Source organism: Helicoverpa zea, chromosome 16 (assembly GCF_022581195.2).
Source record: "Helicoverpa zea isolate HzStark_Cry1AcR chromosome 16, ilHelZeax1.1, whole genome shotgun sequence".
NCBI lineage: Eukaryota > Metazoa > Arthropoda > Insecta > Lepidoptera > Noctuidae > Helicoverpa > Helicoverpa zea.
In genome coordinates this window covers 2,550,234-2,575,774 of record NC_061467.1, presented here as the reverse complement: position 1 = coordinate 2,575,774, position 25,541 = coordinate 2,550,234, and the positions used below count along the sequence as shown (strand labels likewise).

The 25,541-nt window shown below is 44.6% G+C and overlaps 4 protein-coding genes across 8 annotated transcripts; 2 read left to right on the top strand and 2 right to left on the bottom strand.

Moving 5' to 3' along the window:
• Positions 1 to 41: 41 nt before the first annotated feature.
• On the bottom strand, positions 42 to 4,534 carry LOC124637380 (mucin-5AC-like). Its single transcript, XM_047173798.1, has one exon. It carries the CDS (start codon positions 4,398 to 4,400, stop codon positions 513 to 515), a length of 3,888 nt encoding a protein of 1,295 aa, XP_047029754.1. The 5' UTR covers positions 4,401 to 4,534; the 3' UTR covers positions 42 to 512.
• On the bottom strand, positions 4,535 to 11,445 carry LOC124637381 (double-stranded RNA-specific editase 1-like). 5 transcript variants are annotated; one of them, XM_047173799.1, is made up of 11 exons: positions 11,300 to 11,445; positions 10,172 to 10,230; positions 8,764 to 8,829; positions 8,431 to 8,499; positions 8,209 to 8,335; positions 7,931 to 8,052; positions 7,695 to 7,800; positions 7,517 to 7,612; positions 5,132 to 5,292; positions 4,848 to 5,046; positions 4,535 to 4,714 (listed from the first exon to the last, which is right to left on the bottom strand). In XM_047173799.1, the coding sequence occupies exons 1-11, from the start codon at positions 11,316 to 11,318 to the stop codon at positions 4,602 to 4,604; spliced, it is 1,137 nt and encodes a 378-aa protein (XP_047029755.1). In that variant the 5' UTR covers positions 11,319 to 11,445; the 3' UTR covers positions 4,535 to 4,601. The 5 variants fall into 5 exon arrangements, with proteins under 5 accessions (XP_047029755.1, XP_047029756.1, XP_047029757.1 ...); XM_047173800.1 differs by lacking the exon at positions 11,300 to 11,445 and adding an exon at positions 10,961 to 10,982; XM_047173801.1 differs by lacking the exon at positions 8,764 to 8,829.
• A 436-nt stretch (positions 11,446 to 11,881) lies between these two features.
• LOC124637632 (protein deltex) lies at positions 11,882 to 21,354 on the top strand. The gene is made up of 10 exons (XM_047174231.1): positions 11,882 to 12,183; positions 12,689 to 12,907; positions 13,430 to 13,572; positions 13,885 to 14,083; positions 16,408 to 16,626; positions 16,878 to 17,047; positions 17,406 to 17,508; positions 17,755 to 18,109; positions 18,205 to 18,313; positions 18,385 to 21,354. The coding sequence occupies exons 2-10, from the start codon at positions 12,709 to 12,711 to the stop codon at positions 18,589 to 18,591; spliced, it is 1,704 nt and encodes a 567-aa protein (XP_047030187.1). The 5' UTR covers positions 11,882 to 12,183; positions 12,689 to 12,708; the 3' UTR covers positions 18,592 to 21,354.
• Positions 21,355 to 21,562: 208 nt separating this feature from the next.
• On the top strand, positions 21,563 to 24,043 carry LOC124637581. The gene is made up of 2 exons (XM_047174162.1): positions 21,563 to 22,645; positions 23,064 to 24,043. The coding sequence occupies exons 1-2, from the start codon at positions 22,213 to 22,215 to the stop codon at positions 23,990 to 23,992; spliced, it is 1,362 nt and encodes a 453-aa protein (XP_047030118.1). The 5' UTR covers positions 21,563 to 22,212; the 3' UTR covers positions 23,993 to 24,043.
• Positions 24,044 to 25,541: the final 1,498 nt, after the last annotated feature.

Here is a 25,541-nt window from a genome sequence, read left to right as displayed (position 1 = left end):
CAATTCGTCGAGACCAGAAACTGACATTAAATAAAACAAAGTTTTAGTTGAGATGTCCATGTATTACACAAGGCTACAGTTATTTTAATATAGATAACATATCATTAGTCGACAGAAAGTTACATTGTTTACTTAACTAAAGGATTACTTAACATTGAAAAATACGCTTATTATCATAGAGCTACACTACGTTTACAATATCAAATGATAAAATATAAATTGAGATACATGTTTGAAATGGTTGATTAGTATACAGGTAAAAGGTAACAATACCTTGGGTTAAATGTTTCGTAAATTCAATGCCAGGATAAAGGCACGCGTCATTCAGTTTGGCAACGCGAGGGCTAGGCGTATACCTAACCTGTGTCGATACGATATAGAATAACTTCTGCTTATCGTTGTAAACATTGCATTAAAAATAAAATAATTTGCCAAACCCAGTAAATAATAAAAAAAAAGAAAGTTGTGTTTTTAAAGCAAAAAATAACCGATGTCGATGAAAGAGGTACGTGTTAGATGGGCACTTCGGCCCCGGCCTCGTACTCTCGCAGGAAGTCGTCGATGTTGTCGAGTATGCAGGACTCGAGCGCGTCGAAGCTGACGTAGCGCTCGCGGGTGCCGCGCGGGCGCCGCACGTCGCGCGGCGGCGGCGCGGCGCGGAACTGCTGCAGCAGCGCCGTGAAGCGCCGCAGCGTCGGCATGAAGTGCGCGTCGAACGGCACGTAGTGCGCGCGCAGCGCCGCCGTGCCGCGCGACCGCAGCGACAGCAGCTCCGCGCGGAACCGCCGCAGCAGCCGCACGAACTGCCGCCGCCGCGCGCCCGCCACGCGCCGCAGCGCCGCCGCGTCGTGCCAGCACGTCTGCTGCGCCGCTGGGTGGCTTTGCGACATTGCCTGCTGATATTGTTGCTGGCTTTGCTGTATGAGTGGCTGCCTTTGCGACATGTACTGCTGCTCGTTTGAAAAAGGATGTAGCGCTTGTGACATAGGATGTTGGCTTTGCGGCCTAGCACACTGTTGCATAAAAGGAAGAGATTGTGAGATAGGATCCTGGCCCCGTGAGAAGGCTGGAAGAGCTTGTGGAGCCGTATGCTGCCTTTGCGACATGGATGGCTGATAAGGTGGAACAGAATGCTGTCCTTGCGGCATGGGTTGCTGACTTTGAGATACCGAGTGCTGCACTTGCGAAATGGGTATCTGCCCTGATGAGCTAGGATATTGGTTTTGCCGTATGGCTTGCTGCCCTTGCCACAGGGGAACCCGATGTTGAGGGACAGGATGCTGCTCTTGCTGCATGGGTTGACAAGCTTGCTGCATGGCTTGACAACCCTGCTGCATGGATTGACGCCCTTGCGGTAGTGGGAGCTGCCCTTGTGTCATAGGATGCTGTCCTTGCTGCATGAGTTGACAACCTTGCTGCATGGCTTGACAAGCTTGCTGCATGGGTTGACAACCCTGCTGCATGGGTTGACGCCCTTGCGGCAGTGGGAGCTGCCGTTGTGTCATTGGATGCTGTCCTTGCGGCATGGGTTGTGAACCTTGTGTTATGGGTTGCTGACCTCGTGGGATAGGCTGCTGACCTTGTGGCATGAATTGCTGACTTAGTGGGAAATTTTGTTGCCCTTGTGATACGGGATTTTGACCCTGCCGCTGGCCTTGTGACAATAGTTGTTGGCCTTGTGATAACAAGTGTTGGCCTTCAGCTTGGAGTGTAGGATCCTGATCCCTTGGTACAGTATGTTGAGTTTGAGATTGACTTTGTTGCATAGCCTGCTGATATGAAGGCATGCGCGGTCGGCTGGAATAGTTTTGCATACGTGGAACTGGTTGTGGTGGCGCGGCTGCTCGATTTTGGGCCGGCGGCCTGGACGGGTTTGGCTGGTTCGGACGTATGGGTTGCCGGGGTTGGAGTGTGGACTGCTGAGGAGGCGGAGCAGGCTGAGGCGGATGTTCGGTGTACTGCGGAGGAAGCTCGTCGTATCGCGGTGGGAGGTCAAGTTCTGGGACCCGAACGCGTACAGACGGCGGGTACGACGGTCGTTGTTCGCTAGACGGCGGGGGCTGCATGAGGTAGAAGTCTAACGGCAAATGATGTGGATCGCTTGCTAAAGACCGACTTAAGAAAGAGTGAAGCTCCTCTGGTGTAATTGAAGGGAATAATGATTCTGCATCTATCACAGGAATTCCGTCATTTGCAAATAATTGTGAGTCTAAATACAAAGCGTTTGCGTCTATCAGACAAGCAACAGGCTCCATCCGAATGAGGCGATTCTCTGTCGGTGCGGAGGCGGAGGCGGGGGGTGGCTGCGTCGGCGCGTCTTTACCAGGCGGCTGGCTTGAGGTTGTCGGCTGTTGTCCCGGCGGACGGTCTCCTGACGCTTGTGGCACAGCGGGAGGCGTAGGGGGAGGCGGAGGAGGAGGCGGAGGGGGCGGCGGAGGTGGACGCACAGAAGGAGGCGCAGTGGGAGGCGCAGTGGGAAACGTAGTGGAAGGCGCAGTGGGAAACGCAGTGGGAGGCGCAGTGGGAAACGCAGTGGGACGCGCAGTGGGACGCGCACTGGGTGGCGCAGTGGGAGGCGCAGTGGAAGGCGCACTGGCAGGATCTAGCGGCATTTGCTGCGGCTGATATGACATTCCATTTATATTCGTCGCCAATAAAGGAGGATCTACAGATGCTGAATCAGGGTCTACTTCCATAACAGGAGCTTCTGTCGGGGGCAATTGACCTTCCATAAGGTTGCTAGGAAAGTCTGCTAGAATTGAGTAATTTTCTGGAGCCCTACATTGTGAGCTTGGCAAAATCGATTGTTCAAGCGCCGGTGGCAAATACGAGTGTGGGTCGTCATTAGCGTGTATCTGTTGTCGCTTCAGCATTCGATAGGAGCGAGCGAGCACCCGCAGCTCCCGGTACTGGCGGCGCATCGTGGACACGTGCTGACGCATCACGTCCGTGCGGGTGTGCGGGTCCAGGGGCTCAGCCGCGTGAGGGGACACGGGAGAATCCAAAGATCTCGACACTGATCTTGAAGAAGAGTGTGTCACTGAAAATTCAAACAGACTTGGCGAAATATCCCGATAATTGGGCGGTGGATCCTCTTGAGTGGGCGAAAGCTCCCGCGCTGTATTTGATACATTGGGAAGTGCCGAGATATCAAGCCGCGGCAAGTTGGGTTCGGTGTTCCTAGCATCGTTATGTGTTGTACGGTTCTGGTTATTAGACATACATTCCTGATGAGACGAGTTTTGCCGATTAGTCGTAAGTGAAACTCTTGGATGAGTCGAGGAACGCCCCACGTGAGTGGGTGAGAGCCGGGTGGGCAGCGAGGCGATGTCCGCATGCGACAGGCGCGAGGGCCGCACTGCGGGGGTGTGCGGGCGGCGGCTCGGCGCCGAGCACGGCGACGCCAGGCCTCGCGCCGGCGTGCTGGGCCTGCCCGCTGCGGGGTGTTGCGATGTGGACGAATGTCCTCTAGAAGAAGCTTGTTGCGTTGCTGCAATGGGTGTGGGACATTGCGTGGTGGCGGAGTGTGGAGCTGGGGAACCATCTGGGCCGGGTGTAAGCTGTCGAGTTGCTGTAGAACTTGGTGTGCGACGCTGCGTAGATTCAGAACGCCGAGTGAGGGACGAGGGAGTTGACAGGCGTCTAAGCCTGTGTGCAGATTGCCGACTGGACGTGTGGCTCCGTGTGAGCGAGTGACTCCGGGTGGGCGAGTGGCTCCGGGTGGTCGGGTGGCTCCGGGTGGTCGTGTGGCTCCGGGTGGGCGAGTGGCTCGGGGAGGGCGAGTGGCTCCGGGTGGTCGGGTGGCTCCGGGTGGTCGTGTGGCTCCGGGTGGGCGAGTGACTCCGGGTGGGCGAGTGACTCCGGGTGAGCGAGTGACTCCGCGTGGGCAGGGGAATATGTGACAGTGAGAGACTGAGTGTGGGTGAGGAGCTGCGTGTGGATGAGAGAGTCAGTACGGGCGCGGGGCTCCGTGCAGGCGGGGTTACGCTCTGGACGGATGTGGAACTACGTCGGGGCGTAGACTTACGCGTGGATGTGGAGCTGCTTGTGCATGTGGAGCGGCGAGTGGCTGCGGAGCGGCGAGTGGATGCGGAGCGGCGAATAGGCGAGCGACTTCTATCGGACGACGTGGAACTCTCGGAGGATGTGGAACGCGTGCTCGGGGGACTCTGCCTGGGTGTGGTGGGACTCAGAGGCGACGCATGCCGCGTGGAGGGATTGCTGGAGTGCCGCGAAGGCGTTGAATGGATGGTTATCGTTTGATCCTGCGGTTCAGGACTGTGCGGAGACGCGGAGTGACGAGCGGGTGTACTGTGCCGCGTGGTCGGAGGAGTTCCTGTCGGCGTTTGGGGAACAGCGGTTGTCGATGGAGGTAGAGTAGTGAGCTGTGGAGCGGACATGGTGCGTGTGCGCTTAAGACATGTCTGTAGTCGCTTGAGGTGTCGGCGCCGCAGTAACGACGCGGACAGCAGCTGGTACCAGCGCCGGAGCAGGCGGGGCGCGGGGCGACGCCGGCGGGCCGCGGAGCGCGGCGGTGGGGCCCGGGGGCGGGGCCCGGCGCGGGGCCCGGGCGGCCGGCAGGGCCCGCGGGCGAGGCCGCGCTACTGCGCGGGGAGGGGGGTGTTGGCGGCGGCGTTGGGCGCGAACTGTACGTTGAACAGTGCCTGGCACGCCGCCTTCGCCGCAAGCTTACGAGCCTCCTTCTTGTTGGAAGCTGCGATGGGAATATAATAACCATTTCTTACATAATCTTGTAATTTTTGGTATCTCAAGAATTGCTATTTTTTTTAGTTTTACTGAAGTTGTCACAAGTGCTTCTGGCGGTGGGCGACAAGCAATGAACTGACCTTTGCCGATGTAGGTCGCGTTGTCGACATCGACGCCCATGGTGAAGAGCATGTTCTGCGGGCGGTCGCCGTCGGCGGCCAGCTCGCGGTACTCGAGGTGCGGCCGCATGTAGGTGAGCAGCATGCAGGGGTGCATGTGCGCCGCGTTCAGCGGCAGCTCCTTCGCCTTCTTGCCGGCCGGCTCCACGCTCTCCGACGTCTGCCGAACAAGCGCCACAAACAACATCAACAACCAGTCCATACCAACTGTAAAGTGAATCGTGTGCTGCTGTAGAGGTACGTACCGAGAGCGCGGACGGCTTGAGCTGCGGCACCTTGTGGCCCTCGTACTCCCACTCGGTGAAGAGCTTGTGCAGCGCGAAGCTGGCGAGCTGGATCATGGGCAGCGCCTCGTCGTCGCACTCGCCCGACGCCGAGCCCGCCTCGCTCGCGTTCAGCGACTGACCTGCACGGGACACTCTAGTACAAGCCGCCCACGGTTGATACACCACATCGTAAGTGTACTTGCTGGGTACTTGCTGTTTCCAGCTATTCCCTTGCTTCATTATGAAGTTTATTCCAGCTGGTTAAAAATTCCCTTATGTCCAGATGTACTGTTTCAAACAAAACTTTGGGCTGCTTTTCCACGATGATAAAAAAGTAAACGAAAGTAAAAGACATTTATTTATTTATTTAATACTAGCCGTTTTCCCGCGGTTTCACCCGCGTCCCGTGGTAACTACTGCCCGTACCGGGATAAATTATAGCCTATATTACTCGTGGATAATGTAGCTTTCGAATGGTGAAAGAATTTTAAAAAACGGTCCAGTAGTTTTTGAGCCTATTCATTACAACCAAACAAACAAACAAAGTTTTCCTCTTTATAATATTAGTATAGACTTCTTGCACGTATAGTACAATGGCGGACATAACACCTTAGGCGTTCTCTACCAGTATACCTTTGGGTGGCGGAGAGAAAGCGTTGGTAGGTGCAAACAAATCCGAACAATTATTATGACAAAAGGTTAAAAACGCTAAACCCTATAAAAAGCAAAAAATAACTTTTAACACTACGTAAGTACCAACTAAAGCATGTCAGACTAAACTAAATTTTGTCGTGTCGGGGGACCGCTCTAATTTATTAGCCTAACGTTAGAAGTAATTATATACTACTACATTACATATACTTCTTATAACTTTTTATACAATTTTGTTTAGATACGTGTTTTTTTTTTATACGAATGTTGTAATTAAGTAGGTATCATTTGATTTATGTAAGTATTTTTAAAGGTAAAAAGCGGTCCCCCGACACGTCAAAATTTAGTTTAGTCTGACATGCTTTAGTTGGTACTTACGTAGTGTTAAAAGTTATTTTTTGCTTTTTATAGGGTTTAGCGTTTTTAACCTTTTGTCATAATAATTGCGTGCTTTTTTTTGGGTCGGGGGTTTTTTTAAATTTATAATTTAATTTTATTTCATGCTTTTTGAAGGAGCTCCTTAATTTTTCCTTCTTTCATTTAATTTCTGTTATTTTAAGATGGGGTCGCTATATGCGATCTCGGCCAAAAGAAGCTGTTTAACAATCCTCATGACAAACCAGCTCTGGGAGAATTGCACAGATTGCGAAACAACAAAGATTAACCTTTGGTCATTCTAGATTTTCAGCAAAAATATAAATCGGTTTATCCGTTTCATTCCGGCATTCCAGGGTTTCATCCGCCACATCCCATTTCCAGCATCAGGTTCTCGTCAATCAGAAACATGAAGAGAACTCGTCAAGACAAATTCAACGAGCCCAAACTCGATGGGTTTACTAAACGGCAGTTCAGGGTTACGTCTCCTATCTTCGTGTCCTAACAGCAGACCAGCTCAGTGGTTCCAGAAGACATTAGTATTTCAAATTTCAGATCCCACATATGCTTGCAAGTAAACTGAGCGTGTAACATTCCTATCACACCTAACAAACGAGCTGATGACCTTGAAGACCTGAACCGATTTCCACCAAACATAGCTAAGAACACTCCCGAATGACATTCCTTTCAAACAAAAAAAACCGCATTACAATCGGATCATCCGTTTGGGAGCTACGATGCCACATACACACACACACACACACACACACACACACACACACACACACACACACACACACACACACACACAGACACGTCAAACTTATAACACCCCGTCGTTTTTGCGTCGGGGGTTAAAAACTAGTATGAAACATAAACCTACATGTACTTATTACAATACATAAATAAATCTTAACTAATATTATAAATGCGAAAGTAACTCTGTCTGTCTGTCTGTCTGTCTTTTCTTCACGCCTAAACTACTGAACCGATTTGTGTGAAATTTGGTACAGACATAGTTTGAAACTTGAGAAAGGACATAGGATAGTTTTTATTACAAAAAATAAAAATAAAAAATAAAATTTATTCCGGACATATAGCGCCATCTATTGGTCAAATCAAAAATTTGCCGGAAGTCACTATTCCACGCGAACGAAGTCGCGGGCAAAAGCTAGTGAATAATAATATATATGTATATATATAACTATATAAATATGTACACTACATACAATACTAATAACATATCAAGAAAATATAAATATCATAGAAGACATAATGTAGTTACAAATGCATACATACATACAAGTAGAGAAAGATAATGGGTACAAAGGCACTCACCGCCATCACTGTTGATGACTTTGTTCATCTTCTTGATGATGAGGTCTCGTATGGCCTGCTCGGCCGCCGCGTTGCGCGCCATCAGCTTGTTGTCACCTGCACAACTACTCATGTACACTTGTCCCTTACGAATGTGTACATACATAAAATAATTACTTTTCATGGTAGGTAAACTTACCATATCCTTTGTAGTTGTTGCCGTCTATAGTGAGGTCTGCACAGAAGTTGTGCGCATTTGGAGTCTTGTAGTACTGGTTCGTGGCAGACGGCTCCACTTTGAATTGCTGCCAAATAATAAACCTAGTGAGTATTGTTGAAATCTGAGGTATACCTACTACAAGCAAATACTAACAACTATACTAATTACAACGCGAGTATTTTCAGTTCTATATGTTAAGGATAGAGTCGACTTACATTAGCGACCTGTTCGTTGGGCATCATCTCGTTGAGCACCATGAGCGCGTTCTTGGGCGTCAGCAGGCGCCGCAGGTTCTCATTCTGTCGACGCCGACGCTCCTTGTTGCTCACTTTCTTCACTGCGCAGAATATCGACAATATTGATCAACATATTTCAATGACGATCGTAATCAGCAATGTCAAGCATAGTGTAGTTATTCTGGATTAACCTGCACCTTCAATACAAACATGGAATTGCAAGTAAGATTGTGTTGGCTTGGATAAATCCTTGTTACCTCCAGGCAGCTTGCTCTTCATCCAGTGCGGGCGCACGGGGCCGCTGTCCTCGTTGTCCTTGGCCATCGCTGTGTTGTCGGTGTCCATCTTCACCTCCTCGTTCTTATTCTGCGGCTGAGGCTGATTCTGAGAAGAGTAAACATTACAGTGCATTACTTACAAATCATTACTGTATCTTGAATACTTCACAAATTGTTGGAAAGAAATGGCTAGATAATTACATTAGTCATCTGGCTGACCTGCACTGGTTGCAGGTTCTGCTGCTGCTGCTGCTTGCGAGGCCCGAATGTCTGCACACACAGTATGAACCTTGTCAAATACAGATCTTTGTCGAACTACACTCCACAACCCACATAACAATTCAATTAAACCAACTTATAGAACCCAAAGCGCTTATGCACCGGTTCCCATCCGCAATACATATAAAATATGCTGAGGCATATTGGAAATTCTTGGCTCAGGAACTGAGAGGGTGATGAGTGATGACGCATGTTGCAGAGTAGAGCCAGTGTTCAGTATTCAGCGCAGAAACATAATGTAGCGTGCGTACTCACAGAGTCAGAGAGCTTATCATGCGCCGGCCGGCCGCCCCCCGCCGCCCGCGCCGCGCCCGCCAGCGGCTGGCGTCATTCAGCCCAGTGGGAGATGCGCTCCACCATTCACTCACACAGACACACGTGCACTCGCGACAAACTAAATACGGGATACACGGGATTGGGATACAGCTTACTGTTGAAGAATAGTTTGTCAATAAGGAAATTTGCGTTGAAAGGAAAATAATGAGGAAATTGCAGGGGCAGATTTTGAGGAGCAAACGTAAAATTGTAGAAGATATGGCATTTTCAGGAATAACTCATTTTTCCATCATCTCATAGGCAGTGATGGTGGTTCCACATCACCCATCAACATCCATATTCCTATCATGTCTGTCACCCAGTAAAATTGCAACCTCAGTGTATGTCCAATTGGAAACCCTATAGCATTATCGCATCAAGGAATTTTTAGTTACAATTTCAGAGGGTTGTCACATGTTAGAAATCTGGAGCAGCTTATGTCTACTTAAGTCTAGAGAATACCGTATGTTCACGAATTGTACTCTTCGTGACCATACTGCTTTCTCAAACCACCGAGCTACCCTCTGAGAGTCTCGCGTCGACATCTCAGGAACATCACACCACAGGCAGGTTAAATAGTAATTGTGCAAGCCTTGGTATGTCGACGTCCAGCTACTAAACATCGTAAGAGACAGTAAGCAAGTGTGTGCACTGCGTCTCATCTCATAGGATGTTCAGAGATGTGCAGGACTTGAGCCCAGTCAGAGGGTAGCTGAAGACTTTGTGTGGCCAGTACCAGCGCTTCCGGGGCTCGCCAAACCACTGTGGTAAAAGACATCACAATTTAACATACATTATTTAATAATTAGTTCATTCTTGTTCTTCTTCCTTGTTGCTCCAGTGGTGAAGATAGCAATCAGTGGATTAGTGTAAGTGACTATTGAAGGCTGTCAATGCATGTACAGGCGTTACATGCCATGTATTGGAATAAGATTAATATATTATATTGATTTGCTTACCTGGAAATAGTTTAATATGGTAAAACATTAAAAGCTACTGACATTCTTAATTCACACATTCCGTAGATAGTTTTAATACTGTGCAAAATTCTTGTTAGCTTCAATATCATGATTATTTTTGGAGATATCCAATTACAGAGAACTTTGTATTTATTGATGTTTCATATGTATTGACTGAATTTATAACTTTCAAATAATATTAATTTAATAAACAGCACATACACACTTTTTAAAGTAAGATCAAAACTAGGCAGTCTTATGTGTATCAGATTAAATTGTTAATCTAGCAAGGCAGGAGGTTTCACATTTTTGAAAATGTTAGAGCAACACAGATTTTAAATGTAAACTCTTAGAACTTTGTACGTAGTACACATTGATAATAAGTTTACCTCAGCTGCAGGTACAAATTGTCCAGGCGTGTTGTACCGCCCCGCGAATCTTGTGTTATCTGTCAACAACAACCAACAATTTAAGAGTAGTTCACATGAAATGCTGACGAGGTGGGTGAATTCTTTGTAAAATGCCTACAAATTAAATTAACAGATTCTCTGGCTTCTTTAGGGTTCCATACCCAGAGGGCAAAACGGGACCCTATTGTTTTCGCTCCTCTGTCCGTCCGTCTGTCTGTCACTAGGCTGTATCTCATAAACCGTGATAGTTAGAGTTGAAATTTTTACAGATGATGTATTTCTGTTGCTGCTATAACAACAAATACTGGAAACTGGAATAAAATAAATACAACAAACGTGATTTACTCATTTTATAAATAATGGTACAGAACCCATCGTGCGCGAGTCCGACTCACACTTGGCCAGTTTTTTTATAGCATAATGAAATGCAAGTAACAGTACAATATCATTGAAAGCCATGTTACTTGGATGAAAACATTCACCAAACTGTAGCAATCAGTTATATTAATTAGGTAACTGTTGCATACCAGGTCCATATTGTTCCTGTTTAAAAAAAAATTACTCTGTTTAACATGTGCAATGCTAAAACAAAGAATTGAGTATTAACATTACACATATTAGACTACACTTATTAGATCTTGCTTTCACTGAATATGCACTTTTTTGTAGGTACTGTTCATTTAACATACATTGTCTCTAAAATGCTGAAACAGCAAATAATACAATACACAAACAAATTATTTTTTATATTCCATGTTGTATGCGTACTTTTCATATCTACTGCTGATCCAGGTAGCAACAGATAGCAGAGTCCGTCAATCACAGAATAACAACAACATAAAGTGCAGCCGCGGCGCACGCAACAGCCGGCCCAATCAATACGTCAGTCGATACCGCGCATGACCTATAACTATCGAATATTCTCCGACTACATAATAACGCTCAATATCTAAATTAATCATTTCAATGATTAGTCAACTTATACTTTTCGATACGCATGCAATATCAATGGCAAAGCAAAGAGCGCACAAAATGCTATTCTACCTGACGATGCCTGATAAACAAAAACCTAATTCCACATTTACAAATTGCTCATATACTACTTACGTTGTTTATTGTAGGACATTTTAGTAACTTGTTGTAACAATTTCTACGGTATAAAAGCAATTTTTATCACATAAAACAAAACTGATAGGAAAATAACAGACGCAGACCGCGATGCACGCAGACAATGCCTGTCTATAGTGTACTGACTGTCAATGTCAATTCATCAATTGTCAAACAACAAAACAAATGTCATTAAAATGGCGGCCCCTAAATGTATGACCTAATTTATAAGAATAGAAATATAAAAAAGGTGGTATTTCTATTATAGCTCGGGTATATGTTTACAAGCCAGAATAATTGTTACATACGGCAAAATAATGAGGCCCTTACAAAGCAATGAAATGTCCTTTAAGCTCTTAATATATTTTTGTCTGCGTATTAAACATCCTCGTATACATCAAACAATATTTTGGATAAATCCTTCGCTAACGATTTCAGCAAATGCTTTAATACTTTTTATATGTATTATTATATTTCTTGAATTTATTTTTATATTTAAATTAAGTATTATAGAAACCATACATATTTCGATGATGGTATATACCCCTTTCTGAACGCAACCTAGCTTATGCTGCTGTGTGCCAGTGCCAGTTCATAACTGTCACTTCAGATAATTTACTCTCAATAAAATTGGTTTCGTTTAATCAGTAATTAGTTAATAACGCTTTAAGAGGAAAACCCTTCAGTGCATAAAGAATTTGAGTGGAAACTTGGAAAAATGTGTTTTAAGCTATTGCAAACATTACCTTCTCACAGGAAGGAGACATTATGACCAGTAGCAAGTGGTCGTTGTTTATAGTTATTCTTTAGGAAATGTAATCGAATACTCAAATATCACGTAGCAGTCGGCCAATACGGATTGTTTGGATGATTTAGCGACAACAGTGAGCACTCTTTCATTATTTTACGCGGAAAACTTGCACCTTGTATAGTTGATTTTATAAGTGACACATAAGTGCATCAGTGTAAACATTCTGATAAACTATTGGAAAGAAACACCACGCCGTGTGGTTCGAGTACTTGCAGCGTTCACTAGTATATGCTAGACGACAATGTTCAATATTTACATTGAGTGGAATCTGATGTTATTATAAAAGTGGGCTGCCATGTTTACATATCAATATGGAAGAGTAGTCCACTTGAACAATGGCTTATCTCTATATTACAAATTTATAACTTTTCCAGTTATTGCCTCCAGTATACCTACACTATCTCAATAAGTTATTCACATCATCACATCACAGTTATGTGGTATTTTCAATACATTTGTAGATCTGTGTGAATCAGTGCCTTATGTTAGCTTATAAAGAATTAGGTGTCACTGCACAGTAAACTTATAATATGATAATGGCAATATGTAAGTGTTACTAACAGTAAGTTGTGTTTCAGTCCCGATGTCATAAGAGAAGATGTCAGCAGTGCACTGTGTAGTGGTGTGGGAGTGGCAGTGCAATGGACAGTGGCTGCCGCACACTCCCGGCGTCACTCGGACACTGGAGCGAGCACATGCCAAAAAACTGACAAGGGTGGTGCTCGCTGATGCTGATCCCGCACTCAGAGGACATTACGTGAACCTCAGAACACTTACACAGTGTCTAGATACACCAGGTATGATGACATAAGTTATTAATATTACAATCTTTATACACTGTGTGTGCAAGTTGTAAAATGTGATAGTTTGTATGCCACAAATAGCCATAACATGACCTTGGAGGACAACTGAAATTGTTCTGTTAGATACCTACATGTTACCCATAATATGATAATTTATGCATTATGTCGATAGCAGAGCTTAAAAATGAGAATTTTAATGATTTTGATCAGGTTTCAAGATTAAATTTTTGGTTTATTATTATTTTATAAAAATATTATCTTATTGGTTTTTATTTTTAGATACTAATACTAAATTCGTTTTTTTGAGGGTTTTTGTGTAATATCTGGGGCGTTTTATTCGCTAGTTCTTCATCCCAGCAAAAACATGCGTGTTTTAGGGGATGTATTTTGTAAATTCCGGACGTTCAACTAGTGCTGTCTTGCAGCCAAGTTTGAATAAACGATTTTTCATTGATTTTGATTGAATGAGAAAAACGAAATAAAAGCAATAGTAATGTATTTGTTTTGTATGTACAGAGGGTGGGAGTGCAGAATGTCACGTGCGTCGGTCGTGCTACGGCGTGACGTCGCCCGCCGGCCGCGGCCTGCGCTGGGAGTGGGCGCCCTTCGTGTCGCCGCCGCTCGGGGGAGAGCTCAACTATGAACCGTTGCCTATGGAGGTACCACTCTTACATTCTCCATACTAGATTGAGACATCTTCATGTCTCTTTAGTTAGATGCTTATTACCTTCATCACTTTACATCATCATCATTATCCTCTGAGTGTTTTCCCGACTATGCTGGGGTCAGTTCCAGTCTAACCGGATGTGGCTGAGTGCTAGTGTTTTACAAGGAGCGATTGTCTTATCTGACCTCCTCAACCCAGTTACCCCTTGGTTAGACCTTCATCACTTTTAACCATGAAAGATGAATTAAAACCAACATGAACTTAGGGATGTTTGTGTTTTAAAGTAGTATGATTTGTTGTGCAGGTGCAGTGCCTGCTGGAGGAGGCGCGGGCGCGGGGCGCGGAGTCGGCGGCGTTCGAGGGCTGGGTGGCGTCGCTGCCGCGCATGACGGCGCGCGGGCCCGGCCTCGCGCTGCTGCGCCGCGCCGCCACCCCGCCCTACCCGCGGGCGAGGCTGCCGCCGCCGCACCCGCCGCCGCCGCCTGAACGACAGCCTATAGACGGTACTATACCCTCAATTGTACAGACAGCAGGATTGAACTTCGTGACGATATGTCACTTTTGATAAATACCTCACTCACTCCAGTACCCTACTGACCAAGAACCCAGGAAAGAAAATAGGTTAGGTAGAAAATATACATATTTGACCATTGACAAATGACAACTGTTAATTTTTAGAAAAAAAGAAAAAATATACATTGCGAGTGTAAAGGACGCATATAAAACTTGAACCATACAAACATATTAGAAAGAAAAAAAAAATTGAGTGAAAATATGTGTCTTAAAACGCGCAATACGGTTCTCGCTCAGCATAATGCTGTAACCTGACCAGACATTTAAATACTATTAAAATAATATACTTAGGTACAAATACTTATACGTCACGACGATTTTATCAAAAACATCGTGGAAGGGAACGTCGAAGGAAAGAGAGGAAGGGGTCGTCCAAGATATAGCTACATGAAGCAAATTAAAGATACGGTGAAGGTTCTGACGTATAAGGAAGTTCAGGAGTTGGTGCTTGATAGGTGTAAATGAAAGAAGCTGCATCGACAAGAGCTGGGCTCTTAAATTAATGATGACAAATGCATAAATTAATGATGACAAATGCATAAATTAATGATGACAAATGCATTGTCAGACATGCTACATGTTTATTGTTCGCGGATGACCTCAAGTTGCTGCTCGAGGTGAGGGACGAGTCGGACTGTACGCGACTCCAGGATGACATTGACAGAGTGGTGAAGTGGGGTCAGGACAATAAACTATACTTCAATGTATCCAAATGCTCGGTAATATCCTTTACACGTTCGCGAAGCCCTGTCTGCTATGAGTACAAAGCAGAGGCAACACCCATGACACGAGTGACGCAGGTGCGTGATCTGGGGGTTCATCTAACTCCAGAGCTCACGTTTCGCGAGCATATTATTAACATATGTAAGAAGGCGTATAGAAACCTAGGCTTTGTACTTAGGCAGTCGCAGGGCTTTACGAATATAACAACAATAATGGTATTATATGACGCACTAGTTAGGAAAAAAAGTCGTGGTGGCCTAGTGGGTAAAGAACCAACCTCTCGAGTGTGAGGGTGTGGGTTCGATTCCAGGCCAGGCAAGTACCAATGCATCTTTTCTAAGTTTGTATGTACTTTCTAAGTATATCTTAGACACCAATGGCTGATAAAAAGGTGAAGGAAAACATCTTGAGGAAACCTGGACTATAGTCTGAAATCACCAACCCGCATTGAGCAAGCGTGGTGATTAATGCTCAATCCTTCTCCGTGTGAGAGGAGGCGTGTGCCCAGCAGTGGGACGATAAAAAGGCTGTAACAGTAGCAGTAACTAGTTAGGAGTCACTTGGAGTATGGTGGTGTCATATGGGCTCTACACGAAGCCAAGTACTCTGTCATGCTGGAGCGCGTGCAGAACAAGTTCACGCGCCACTTGTACTGGAGGCTGTACGGGGTGTATCCGCTGTACCCGCTTATGTACCCCACATTGTTTGTGCTGGGTATGGTCGGGTATAGGGCTGCCATCTCGAATTTCGCCAAACCCGGACAAACATAAAAAAACCCGGACATTTGGCTTAAATCGCATTTTTTCCCTGAACGAGTACGGTTTTTTTTAAACAAAATAATACCTAATTTGTAACCCATTTACTATTACCATACACTTAAATTCAATGAGGTGCTTCCTTACATGAAAAGTGTCCGGGTTTTCCCCGGACACTTCTAGAAACCCCGCCCGGACGGCCCCCGGACGGCCTCCAAACGAGGACAAACCCGGACGGATGGCAGCCCTAGTCGGGTACAACCAGTTGAAGGTGAGGCGAGAGTTTGCTCTTATAAATTATCTAATAAAATTACTCCGTGGAAAGGAGCACAATCCCGGAGTACTTCAGTGCTTGTGTCTCAGTGTGCTGGACCGCTCCGTGGAGAGACGACCAACCTTCTGGCCAAAATGCCTCTCACGCGAGCGATCCGTACTATTAACGAAATCCAGAAAAGTATTGACATTTTTTCTTGCCAGTTCAGTGAACTCGCAAAGATGATTTTATTTATATTATGTTATGTAGATTAGGCTTGTAGTACTTTTGTTTTTATTGTTTAATTTTATTATTTTATTGTTATAGTTTTCAATTTTATTTTGTGTAAACATTTCGAATGTGTTTAATTTTGTAAAAAATAATATAAGTGCCTCACTAACGTTTTGGATTGTATATCTGTAATGTTAGTGATAAGGTTGAAGAATAAATAAATAAAATAAAAAATAAAAAAATAAACTACACGCCTATAAATCCGACATGTACATATCAGCTGTTGTTCCAGGTCGTCGCCCTCACATTCCGCAGCAGCACACGGGCTCCAGCGTGCACTCGGTACAGTCCGTGCAGTCGAGCCACTCCGCGCAGTCGGCCCAGTCGAGCCAGTCAGCGGGCCCGGCGCCCGCCAGCACCACCATGCCGCGGCAGGGCGCCCGCAGTGCCTCGCCGCGGGACAGGAAGCCTGGCCTTGCTAGACAGATATTGCATAACTTGAATATTTTTGGTAAGTATTGGTTTTTTCCACATCACACTTCTAGTTTAAACTTCAAAGCTAGCATTACTACTGAATGGATTATGATAAAATAATAGTATAAGAACAATATATGAAAATCTACTTTTTATTCAGGTGTGAGGAGATAGGGTTGAGGAGGTCAGATAGCAGTCGTAACTTGTAAAACTCTAGTACTCGGCTACATCCAGTTAGACTGGTGATGATGGGGAGAAGTTCTGTTGGTGATTGTATTGTTTGAGCAGGTCACAACAACAAGCAGTCCCCCCCAGCGGCCAGCAGCGCGCACAGCGAGGAGCTGTCGGAGGAGCAGCGCCACACCGACACCGAGTGCAGCAGCACGCGCTCGGGCCGCCGGCACAGCGTCGACACCGTGTCCACGTACCTCAGCCACGAGAGCAAGGAGAGCTTGCAGGTCAGGCACTCTTGATATTGTGGCATCATCAAACAGTTCAATTCACAAAAATATAAATCACCTCAGTATATTAAGTTCCACACAAACTCGTAAATACCTATATCTGTTTCGACGTCTGTAATCTTCCCTTTAAAAAAATAATTTTGGTTTTTAGCTGTCGTATTAGGATAAGTCCTGTAAAGATAGTTTAAGGTGTTTATAAATAAATAAAATTCAGTGTAGTGATTGACATAAGGTTATTTTTGATGCCTTGGAAGTTTTTGTCATGATATAGGGTAGAGATTTCCGAAACTGAGGTTTCTTAATTAATTATTAAATTAAATGAGTAATATAAAGACAATAGTATGTGTATGTGCAGCAAGCGTCAGTAGGCGAGCTGCTGAACTGCAGCGGCAGCAGCGACGACGTGTTCGAGCCTGCGCCGCCGCCAGACCTGCCCGCTAACGATGGCACCATTGTCGGTCAGTACACGCGTACAACTTACAACCTGTTCATCATTTTCATTCATCATCTTTACATCATGTATCTAAATTAATGAATATTAATGTATGTGAATTTACAATCATAATGCATGAATGTGTCTACAAACATTAATTGGGAATCGTGTGCGTACCGCTTCAGTCTATACTCAGATATTGCTATACTGCCGGCGTCTCATTGGCTGGCGGTCATTGCGGTCGTGACGCAGGAAGTCGTGTGTTGTGCAGGCGTGGACGCCGACGCGGCCGCCGTGTGCGTGTGGGTGCGCGCGGCGCCGTGCCCGCAGTGGGGCGCGCTGTGCCCCGCCTGCATGGCGCCGCTCGACGCCTGCGCCGCGCCGGCCGTGGCGCTGGCGCACTGCCAGCACCTGCTGCACCTGCACTGCCTCAACGCGCAGCTGGAGCGCCAGCGCGCCGCCGCCGTGCCGCTGCACATCGAGTGCCTCGTGTGCGGCCGCCGCTACGGCCGCGCCGCGCCGCCGCCCGCGCCCGCCCAGCCGCGCGGCAGCATGGCCTGGGCGCTGCAGCCCGCCGCGCTGCCGCAGCACCCGCACACCACCTCCTCCATACTCGTCACATACAAGTCAGTCACTCTCTACACCTATATTGCTACTTGTCACATCTATTTATTTAGTTTTACCTACAATTTATAACGTGTTACATTGCGGTGTCCCACAGCTTCCAGTCAGGGCGACAGGGTCCGCAGCACCCAGAGCCGGGCGCTCCATACTACGCGGTGGGCTTCCCGCGACACTCGCTGCTGCCCGACACACAACTCGGTCGACAGGTATGTACTACACGACAGTACCCCCCCACAGTAGGAGTATGTAGATACTACATAGTGACCGGTCTCCGCAGGTGCTGTCGGCGCTGCGCGCGGCGTGGGAGCGCGGGCTGCTGTTCGCGCTGAGCACGTCGCAGACCACGGGGCGCGAGCACGTGGTGGCGTGGCGCGTGCCGCCGCCGCCCTCCGCGCCGCAGCACTACGCGCCGCCCGCACACCCCGAGCGCCTGCTGCGCCACTCGCTCGCACGACTCACGGCGCTTCTGCCACACCAGGATTGAGCCGCCCTGCCCCCGCCTCCCGACACTACGTGCCACCCTCCCACCCTGATCGAAGCCTCATAAGCCTATGTAAGTCTTCTTGCTAACAATACAAAACGTAGTATATCGTGACAAGCTCGTTAGAGACACTCCTGGTCCACGCGGGGAACGGCATGTAGGCAGCGGTGGTGATGGTATGAGCGTTACTGGGTCATCTGACAGGACTGTCAGTGATAGGTCATCACCATGCACCCGATTTTATTCTTTAATTTCAAGTTAAATATTTTGCAATTCAAACATCATTCCCCAGTAGTAGGGCAGAAAGAAATATTATGTATGAAGTGTGAAGCCATTTCATATTGAATGTATTGTATTAACCAGTTTTAGCTAATTCAATACGTATGTGAGTACAGTTCTAAGGTTGTAGATGAGATTATGAATATTTTCAATATGACATTTTTGTCATCACTTCACATTGAAATTAGTTTCATGAAGGAACTGTGAACAACCCTTTGTAACGTCCTGCTTGCGTATTGAATGCACACGAAATTAAATACTCCCTAACGAACGAACGAATGGAATTGACTGAATACGGAATTGATATACGTAAATACATTATTTTTATAAGCTTATTATACAAACGAATATTTAAGTCCCCGAGACCACTGTTATTCAAATGCTACAAACATTTGAAATCGACTTGAATATAGAGCCATGACAACGAAAGCTAGTATATTAGAGATAGTATTGTTATAGTTATGACATAGTTATATTTACATACATCTATAATATTTTACCCATTTTGTGGGTAGGATATATCTCAGACAATCTGTCTTCCAGATAATGTAATGTGTCTTCCTATTTATGTATTATTCCTAAGAGACTGATATGTATTATATCTCTATGTTATACAAGTATTATATTAGGTTATATAAATATATCGACAAATGGGTATTAATCATGTTCATACATAAGACATATGCATTTATTGTACCTTATATCACAATATTGTTGTTTAATTTATGCCCATTGCCTAAGAACATACGCCATCGTATTAGGCATTTTATCAATAAGCTTTTAGTTATTCAAATATAGTTTAAGTTTTTGGTCAATTCTAAAATGATACTCAAAAGTGGATCTTAAAACTATATGTTAAAGCATATATTTAAAAGCTTTTGAGGGAGTTTTCAATATAGATCTACCCTTGAGTATTGTTTTAGAACGTAGACATGAAAGTCTTGCCAGTTAGATGGATATTAGTTATTGCCACACGTGTGAAGATGGCGCTAGTATCGCTCGGCTCATTCAGCTCGTCTGTACACTATGAAAGAAGAATATTTCAATACATACATTTTCAAACATCGTTAATGAAGGCTGAGTAACCATGTCACTGTAATTTATTTGGTTATTTATGACAGAAAGATTTTGAAATGAAGTAATGAAGTGATATATCGACTGCAAGCAAGCAATACCTCCTATCTGACATTTTTGTTACAAAAAACTCGTATCTACTATTAACTACCCTTATACTCAAAATAAAAAGAAAAAAACTTTATTAATCGATACTATCCGTAAAAAAAGAAAACTTCGATTTTCAGTATCTCATTATACCTTGGAATAAGGATATTATTAAGTTTTATTGTTCCCCTTTAAAATCCACCCGGAGTCAGATAGGAGGTATTGCTTGCTTGCAGTCGATATTACAAATGATATAGTATTCGAATTTAGATATATATCTATATGTATAAAGTCAGGAATGAGGACAATAGCGCCATCTAGGATCACGACGCTCAATCTCCACTGTGCCTTAGTAGATTAGACAAGAATTCCATAGTTTTTAGATAACTGCTTTAGGAATATTTAGTAGATTGTTCGAATGCCGCATATTACCTTTCCAAACTGAATTTAGTATTTTGTTATCATTGGCAACTATTTTTAAAACATTTGATTATTTGTGTATAAGTAATAAGTTAATATGCATTTAAATGTTATTCTAAAATAACATAGTAGTTGTTGAGTTGATAAGTTTTCCAATGTAAACGCAATAGTTTTATGTTAATTTACTCGAATATTGTCTATAGTGTAGTACATAATTATAAATATTGATTAATGTAATATGTCTTCCGATGTAACATTCTTCCAATAAGCTTTACTATTATAGTTAGTTTTAGACATCCAGCTATTATTTACAAATATTATGTTTAGATAGAATGCTTTATGCCAGTTAATAAGGCTTGTAAAATCAATTTAACATTATAATTTATGTTCGACCAGGTATTTACACAAAAAGTTTTAATTAAAAAGATTATAAAACTAGCCGTTTTCCAGCGGTTTCACCCGCGACTCCTGGGAACTACTGTTACTCGGGAAGAGTGTAGTGACCAACAGTGAAAGAATTTTTTGAATGGGTTCACTAGTGTTGAAACAAATAATGTTTCCTCTTCATTATATTAGTATAGATTAAAAAGACATAGTAATACATTCCTTAAAAATGCTCGGAACTATAAAGTTAATTTAATTAATTCCTAGTAAAAAAAAAGTTGTTTCTCATATTTTCGAACAAATAATGATATTGTCATCATCTCTTATATAATTTGTTGGTTCGATGCAATATCGTTGAGTAAATACTGGTTGTCTGTGAGCTGAGGCTGCGCCCGCGCCGCCCGACGCGACTGCTTGCCAAAGTTCAACACTCGCGCAATCTTCGTGCTTACGTGTTGTGTTTACATTGATAGCGAGAGATATTATACTGTTTATTTTTAAATATACTTATTTATAAACAAATTTTGTGTGTTTTTTTAATGCTTGCGTATTCCCCAGAAAATAACCAAGGTAAGAGAAAAATGGCCTAAATTAAATTGATTTCAATTTTTCCAATCGAATCTATCGGTCTGCGGAAAGCTTTAAGCTTTAATCTTACCTTAAAATATTTCTTTGTTAGTAGAAAATAAATATTGATCAAGCACTGAATGTGCAATGTTAATAAGTTTTTCGTCGTCTCATAGTGACTGATTGTTGCAATAAGTGTGACGTCAATTATCTTTCGTCTGAAGAGAATGCAAGGGAAAACTTTCTACTTACACAATTGGAAATATTTGCAGACATCGGGTAAGGCGGAGTTTCAGTGGGAAATAAGAGCACTAATGGGTACCTACACAAATAACAAAAATCTTGATAGCCAATAATTGCTCAGAGGCATGAACAGTGCGACGTCTGGCAACACTAGCAGTTAGTTGTAAGTGTCAGCCTAGATGCTGGCAATTTATTATCGAGGAGGAGAAAATCTAGGGGGGTAACGATCTACGGGGGCGTTTTGATCCCCTCTGCACCAACTTCCCAGGATGATATGAGGCTTTTCTGCTTGGACGTCGAGATCATGTGACTAAGCCTTTATAAGATGTTACACAATATTTACCAACTGTCAGAATATATTTACATATCTGGAACGAACTTGAAACCCGAACAATGGAGGTTTCTTCTCAAACAGTAGCACTCGTTAATCTTCCCGCAAATACAAATAATTTGCGCTATGATACCAAACCGATAATATCTATTTATTTGCCCAGGAAACATTATAAGCGCTCTTATGACTTTGGATATAAGGTGCATTTTTAATTTAGTGCATCCTTTCATCATTTGCAAATGTTATCGAAGAACAAAAAGGAGCAGTTATTATTAGATAATGTTGGACTATATAACGTGCACATTGGTGACTTCATTCAGAACATAAGGCACAGCAAGATGGTGGGTCAGGCTAGTAGACAGTTCTCGTTGGAAGACATCTTGCGTGAGAAGCAAGTGCAGCACGTGGTGCGTCAGTGCGTGGGAGCGGACACGTGGCGGGTGCAGGCATGTCACGTCCGAGCAGCCACCGACGGGCTCGCCGGCTTCCTCGGAGACCATCTCCGCGCTACCCTGCAGGTCGCAGTGGACGGACAGCTCAAGGACATACATCTGTTCATCAAGTGCATCCCCATGAACAACCGCCCGAAGGCGGAGTTCATCGACTCAAATAACTACTTCAAGAGAGAACAGTACATGTTTCAGTTGCTGGAAGAGATTCGGGATGAAAAAGGTACGTGATTTTTTACAGATTTACAGAAAAAGATTTGACTCATTAAGATCATGGTGAAATTATAAAATAATACAATTTATATCTTGTTTTGAATCCTACTAAACGAACTTTCTTAGGATATTTAGAAACTTACGGATTTTGTTATTTTTCGGTGACATATAACTACATACACGAATACAACAATCAAAACATCACATAAACATCTTGACCCTTGATTTCTTTTTTATCTCTGGAACGTTAATATCTGTTTAGTCATAACTTGTAGTAGCTACCAGCAGACATATCTGCTAGAGGCAGTATCACACTACAGGTGAACAATGATGAAAGCAAAACTCAAACAAATGCACCGATAGGAATTTCTGTGCCATTGCCACTATTATGTCAGTGTTTTACAGGTTTTTCTTATTTTTGGCTTCAGATCCCTACCCGTGGTGTCCGCGAGCCTACATCTACACGGACTCGATCATCGTGATGCCTGACCTGGCGGTGGAGGGGTACACCACTCGCCATTACTTGGAGACGCTGGACCTCCCGCACATGATGCTGGGCACCGCCACCCTCGCTCGCTTCCACGCAGCATTCACCAACTACGAGACGCGGCAGAGCATCATTAATAACCGCCCTTACAACAGCAATGAAGTTCTTGGTAACCTGCTGGTCGAACCTGCCTTCTGTGATTCTCCCTTCATGAAAACCTGCGCCAAATTGACTGCTGACTTCCTCAAGGTTTTCTCTACCAAATTATATAGAAACTTACCTAACTTGGAGGAAAAGATAGCGAAGCAGTTCTTGGTAGCATGTGAAGGCGTTAAAGAATGGAAGGGCACCCTCAACGTGCTGATCCACAAGGACTTGTGGGTGAACAACATGATGTTCAAGTACGAGGACAACGTGCCTACCAACGCCATCATCTTGGACTTCCAGCTGCTGCGGTACGCGCCGCCCGCCTTCGATCTCATGACATTCGTGTACTTGACCACATCGAGGAGCTTCAGAGAAAAACATGAGAAACAAATCTACGATCACTACTTCTCGGTGTTTTGCGATAATTTAGACGAGGACTCTAAACAGAGGATGAAAGATTTGGGGTACGATAGGGATAGTTTCTTATGGTGGTGTGAGCGAGCTCGCATGTTCGGGGTGGTGGAGCCGGCTGCCATCAACCCGTTCATCCTGATGGACCCGAAGACCGCGCAGAAGACGTTCGACGACCCGGAGACGTACCACCGGGTGGTGAACGAGGACCGCTCGGAGCCGGTGCTGCAGTATGCCACCTCCTGCAGCGCCTACCGCGACCGACTGCTCGAGGTGTTCGAGGAGTTCGTCGAGAGGTACATACTCAGCTAACTGTGATTACTCTGTGATACCGATGATATGATTAATAAATAATCAAAATGATTTTTTTATTACTATACGTATATGGCGTGGTTTTAAAATAAGTATTTTAATTTTATTCTTTGTTGTTGATGTATAGGTACTCATTGCTCATTGCAACTGCCTCGTTGGTCTAGCTGTCGCAAGTGTGGCTGCTGAGCACGTGGTCTCGGGTTCGATTCCCGAGTCGGGCCGAAATCGCTTTGTGGGTTTTAGAAGACTTTCACAAAGCAGCCCGGAGCCTGGAAGCTGGTGATTGATACACCCGTGCATCGGAGAGCACGTAAATGTCGGTCCTGCGCCTGATCTCTCTCCGGTCGTGTCGGATTACCGTCCCATCGGGCTATGAGAGTTAAGGAATAGTGAGTGCACCTGTGTCTGCGCAAATGCTCGTGCACTATAATATGTCCTGCGTAGTTGGCTAGTCTCCTTACATGAGAACAGCCGCCGTAGCCGATAATCGGCTAGGAGGACATCATCACTCATTGCTTGTATAAAAATAAAAAACTTTGTTTACTCGACGTTTCTATAACCAATGTCATATAAAGGATTTACCCACCTAAATAAGATAGTACCTATTAGTTAAACCACAATTTAAACGCTTGGATCAATGAAGCTTGAAGTATCATTTGTTTTCTTCTCACTGAGCAGGCTGTGGCTAATATCCTACGTTGAGGAGGAGGTGACGAAGTGACCAGGAGTGTGGTGACTGTGGCGAGTAGCGGCGGGTGATGCAAGGAGGCGCCATATGGCCGCGTCCATGTGTGCGCCCAGTATGGACAAGCCGGCCGGCTGGCTAGGGCTGACACTACTTACCACTATGTATATGAAAATTACATATTACTGGTTTAAATAAGCACTCAGATTTTGACTATATTGGACACCAAAATAATTACAGACTACGGAGGTTTACCTCCGGTACCTACTTGGAACATTTTACTCTAGTTTTTGCACCATAGCACAGAGTAAAGAGGTTTTTGCCCATAACTAAATTGACAGAAATGCTACATATATTGCTTTCATCATAGTCACCAGGTGCACAAGTCAGTCAGACATCAGTACAGTAATATACTATAATTCATCTAGCTATGATGCTCAGTAGATGTTTCACAATCTCTGCTAACTAATCGTGCTTGTAGCAACCCTGCATATGACACAGTTAGCGCTCACTATATGGACATGTCACGGTGCTCGCCTCTCCTTATCGAGAGTGAAAAATAGCCTGGTTACGGCTAATGCAGTTTATTTGTGATCAATACGCCGAATCTTATGTAACACTATGTATTTATAACTATGAGAATACAGAGAAACCATGTTCACTGCATAGACCTATGTCAGCTACGGACAAAGCTATGCTTCATACAGCAAGGTATGCCTGCAGAGCAGAGGCCCCCCTCACTTATAATAATAAATAAGGGGCTTATTAATTACTCCGTAATGTAATGTACTTACATTACAAAGGGAGGCCTCTTGTGTCATTCGAACTACGTGTAAGACAGTAGGGCGCAGGTATTGTCCGTCA

Excerpts from the sequence above, each read along its gene's own strand:
- LOC124637380 (XM_047173798.1), bottom strand. The coding sequence starts at position 4,400 with ATGTCCGCTCCACAGCTCACTACTCTACCTCCATCGACAACCGCTGTT.
- LOC124637381 (XM_047173799.1), bottom strand. Across the intron at positions 8,053-8,208 it reads GAAGAGCAAGCTGCCTGGAG|TGAAGAAAGTGAGCAACAAG; the intron begins GTAACAAGGATT and ends TATTCTGCGCAG. Across the intron at positions 7,801-7,930 it reads CCAACGAACAGGTCGCTAAT|CAATTCAAAGTGGAGCCGTC; the intron begins GTAAGTCGACTC and ends ATTATTTGGCAG.
- LOC124637632 (XM_047174231.1), top strand. The coding sequence starts at position 12,709 with ATGTCAGCAGTGCACTGTGTAGTGGTGTGGGAGTGGCAGTGCAATGGA. Across the intron at positions 13,573-13,884 it reads ATGAACCGTTGCCTATGGAG|GTGCAGTGCCTGCTGGAGGA; the intron begins GTACCACTCTTA and ends TTTGTTGTGCAG. Across the intron at positions 18,314-18,384 it reads ACACACAACTCGGTCGACAG|GTGCTGTCGGCGCTGCGCGC; the intron begins GTATGTACTACA and ends CGGTCTCCGCAG.
- LOC124637581 (XM_047174162.1), top strand. The coding sequence starts at position 22,213 with ATGTTATCGAAGAACAAAAAGGAGCAGTTATTATTAGATAATGTTGGA. Across the intron at positions 22,646-23,063 it reads AGAGATTCGGGATGAAAAAG|ATCCCTACCCGTGGTGTCCG; the intron begins GTACGTGATTTT and ends TTTTGGCTTCAG.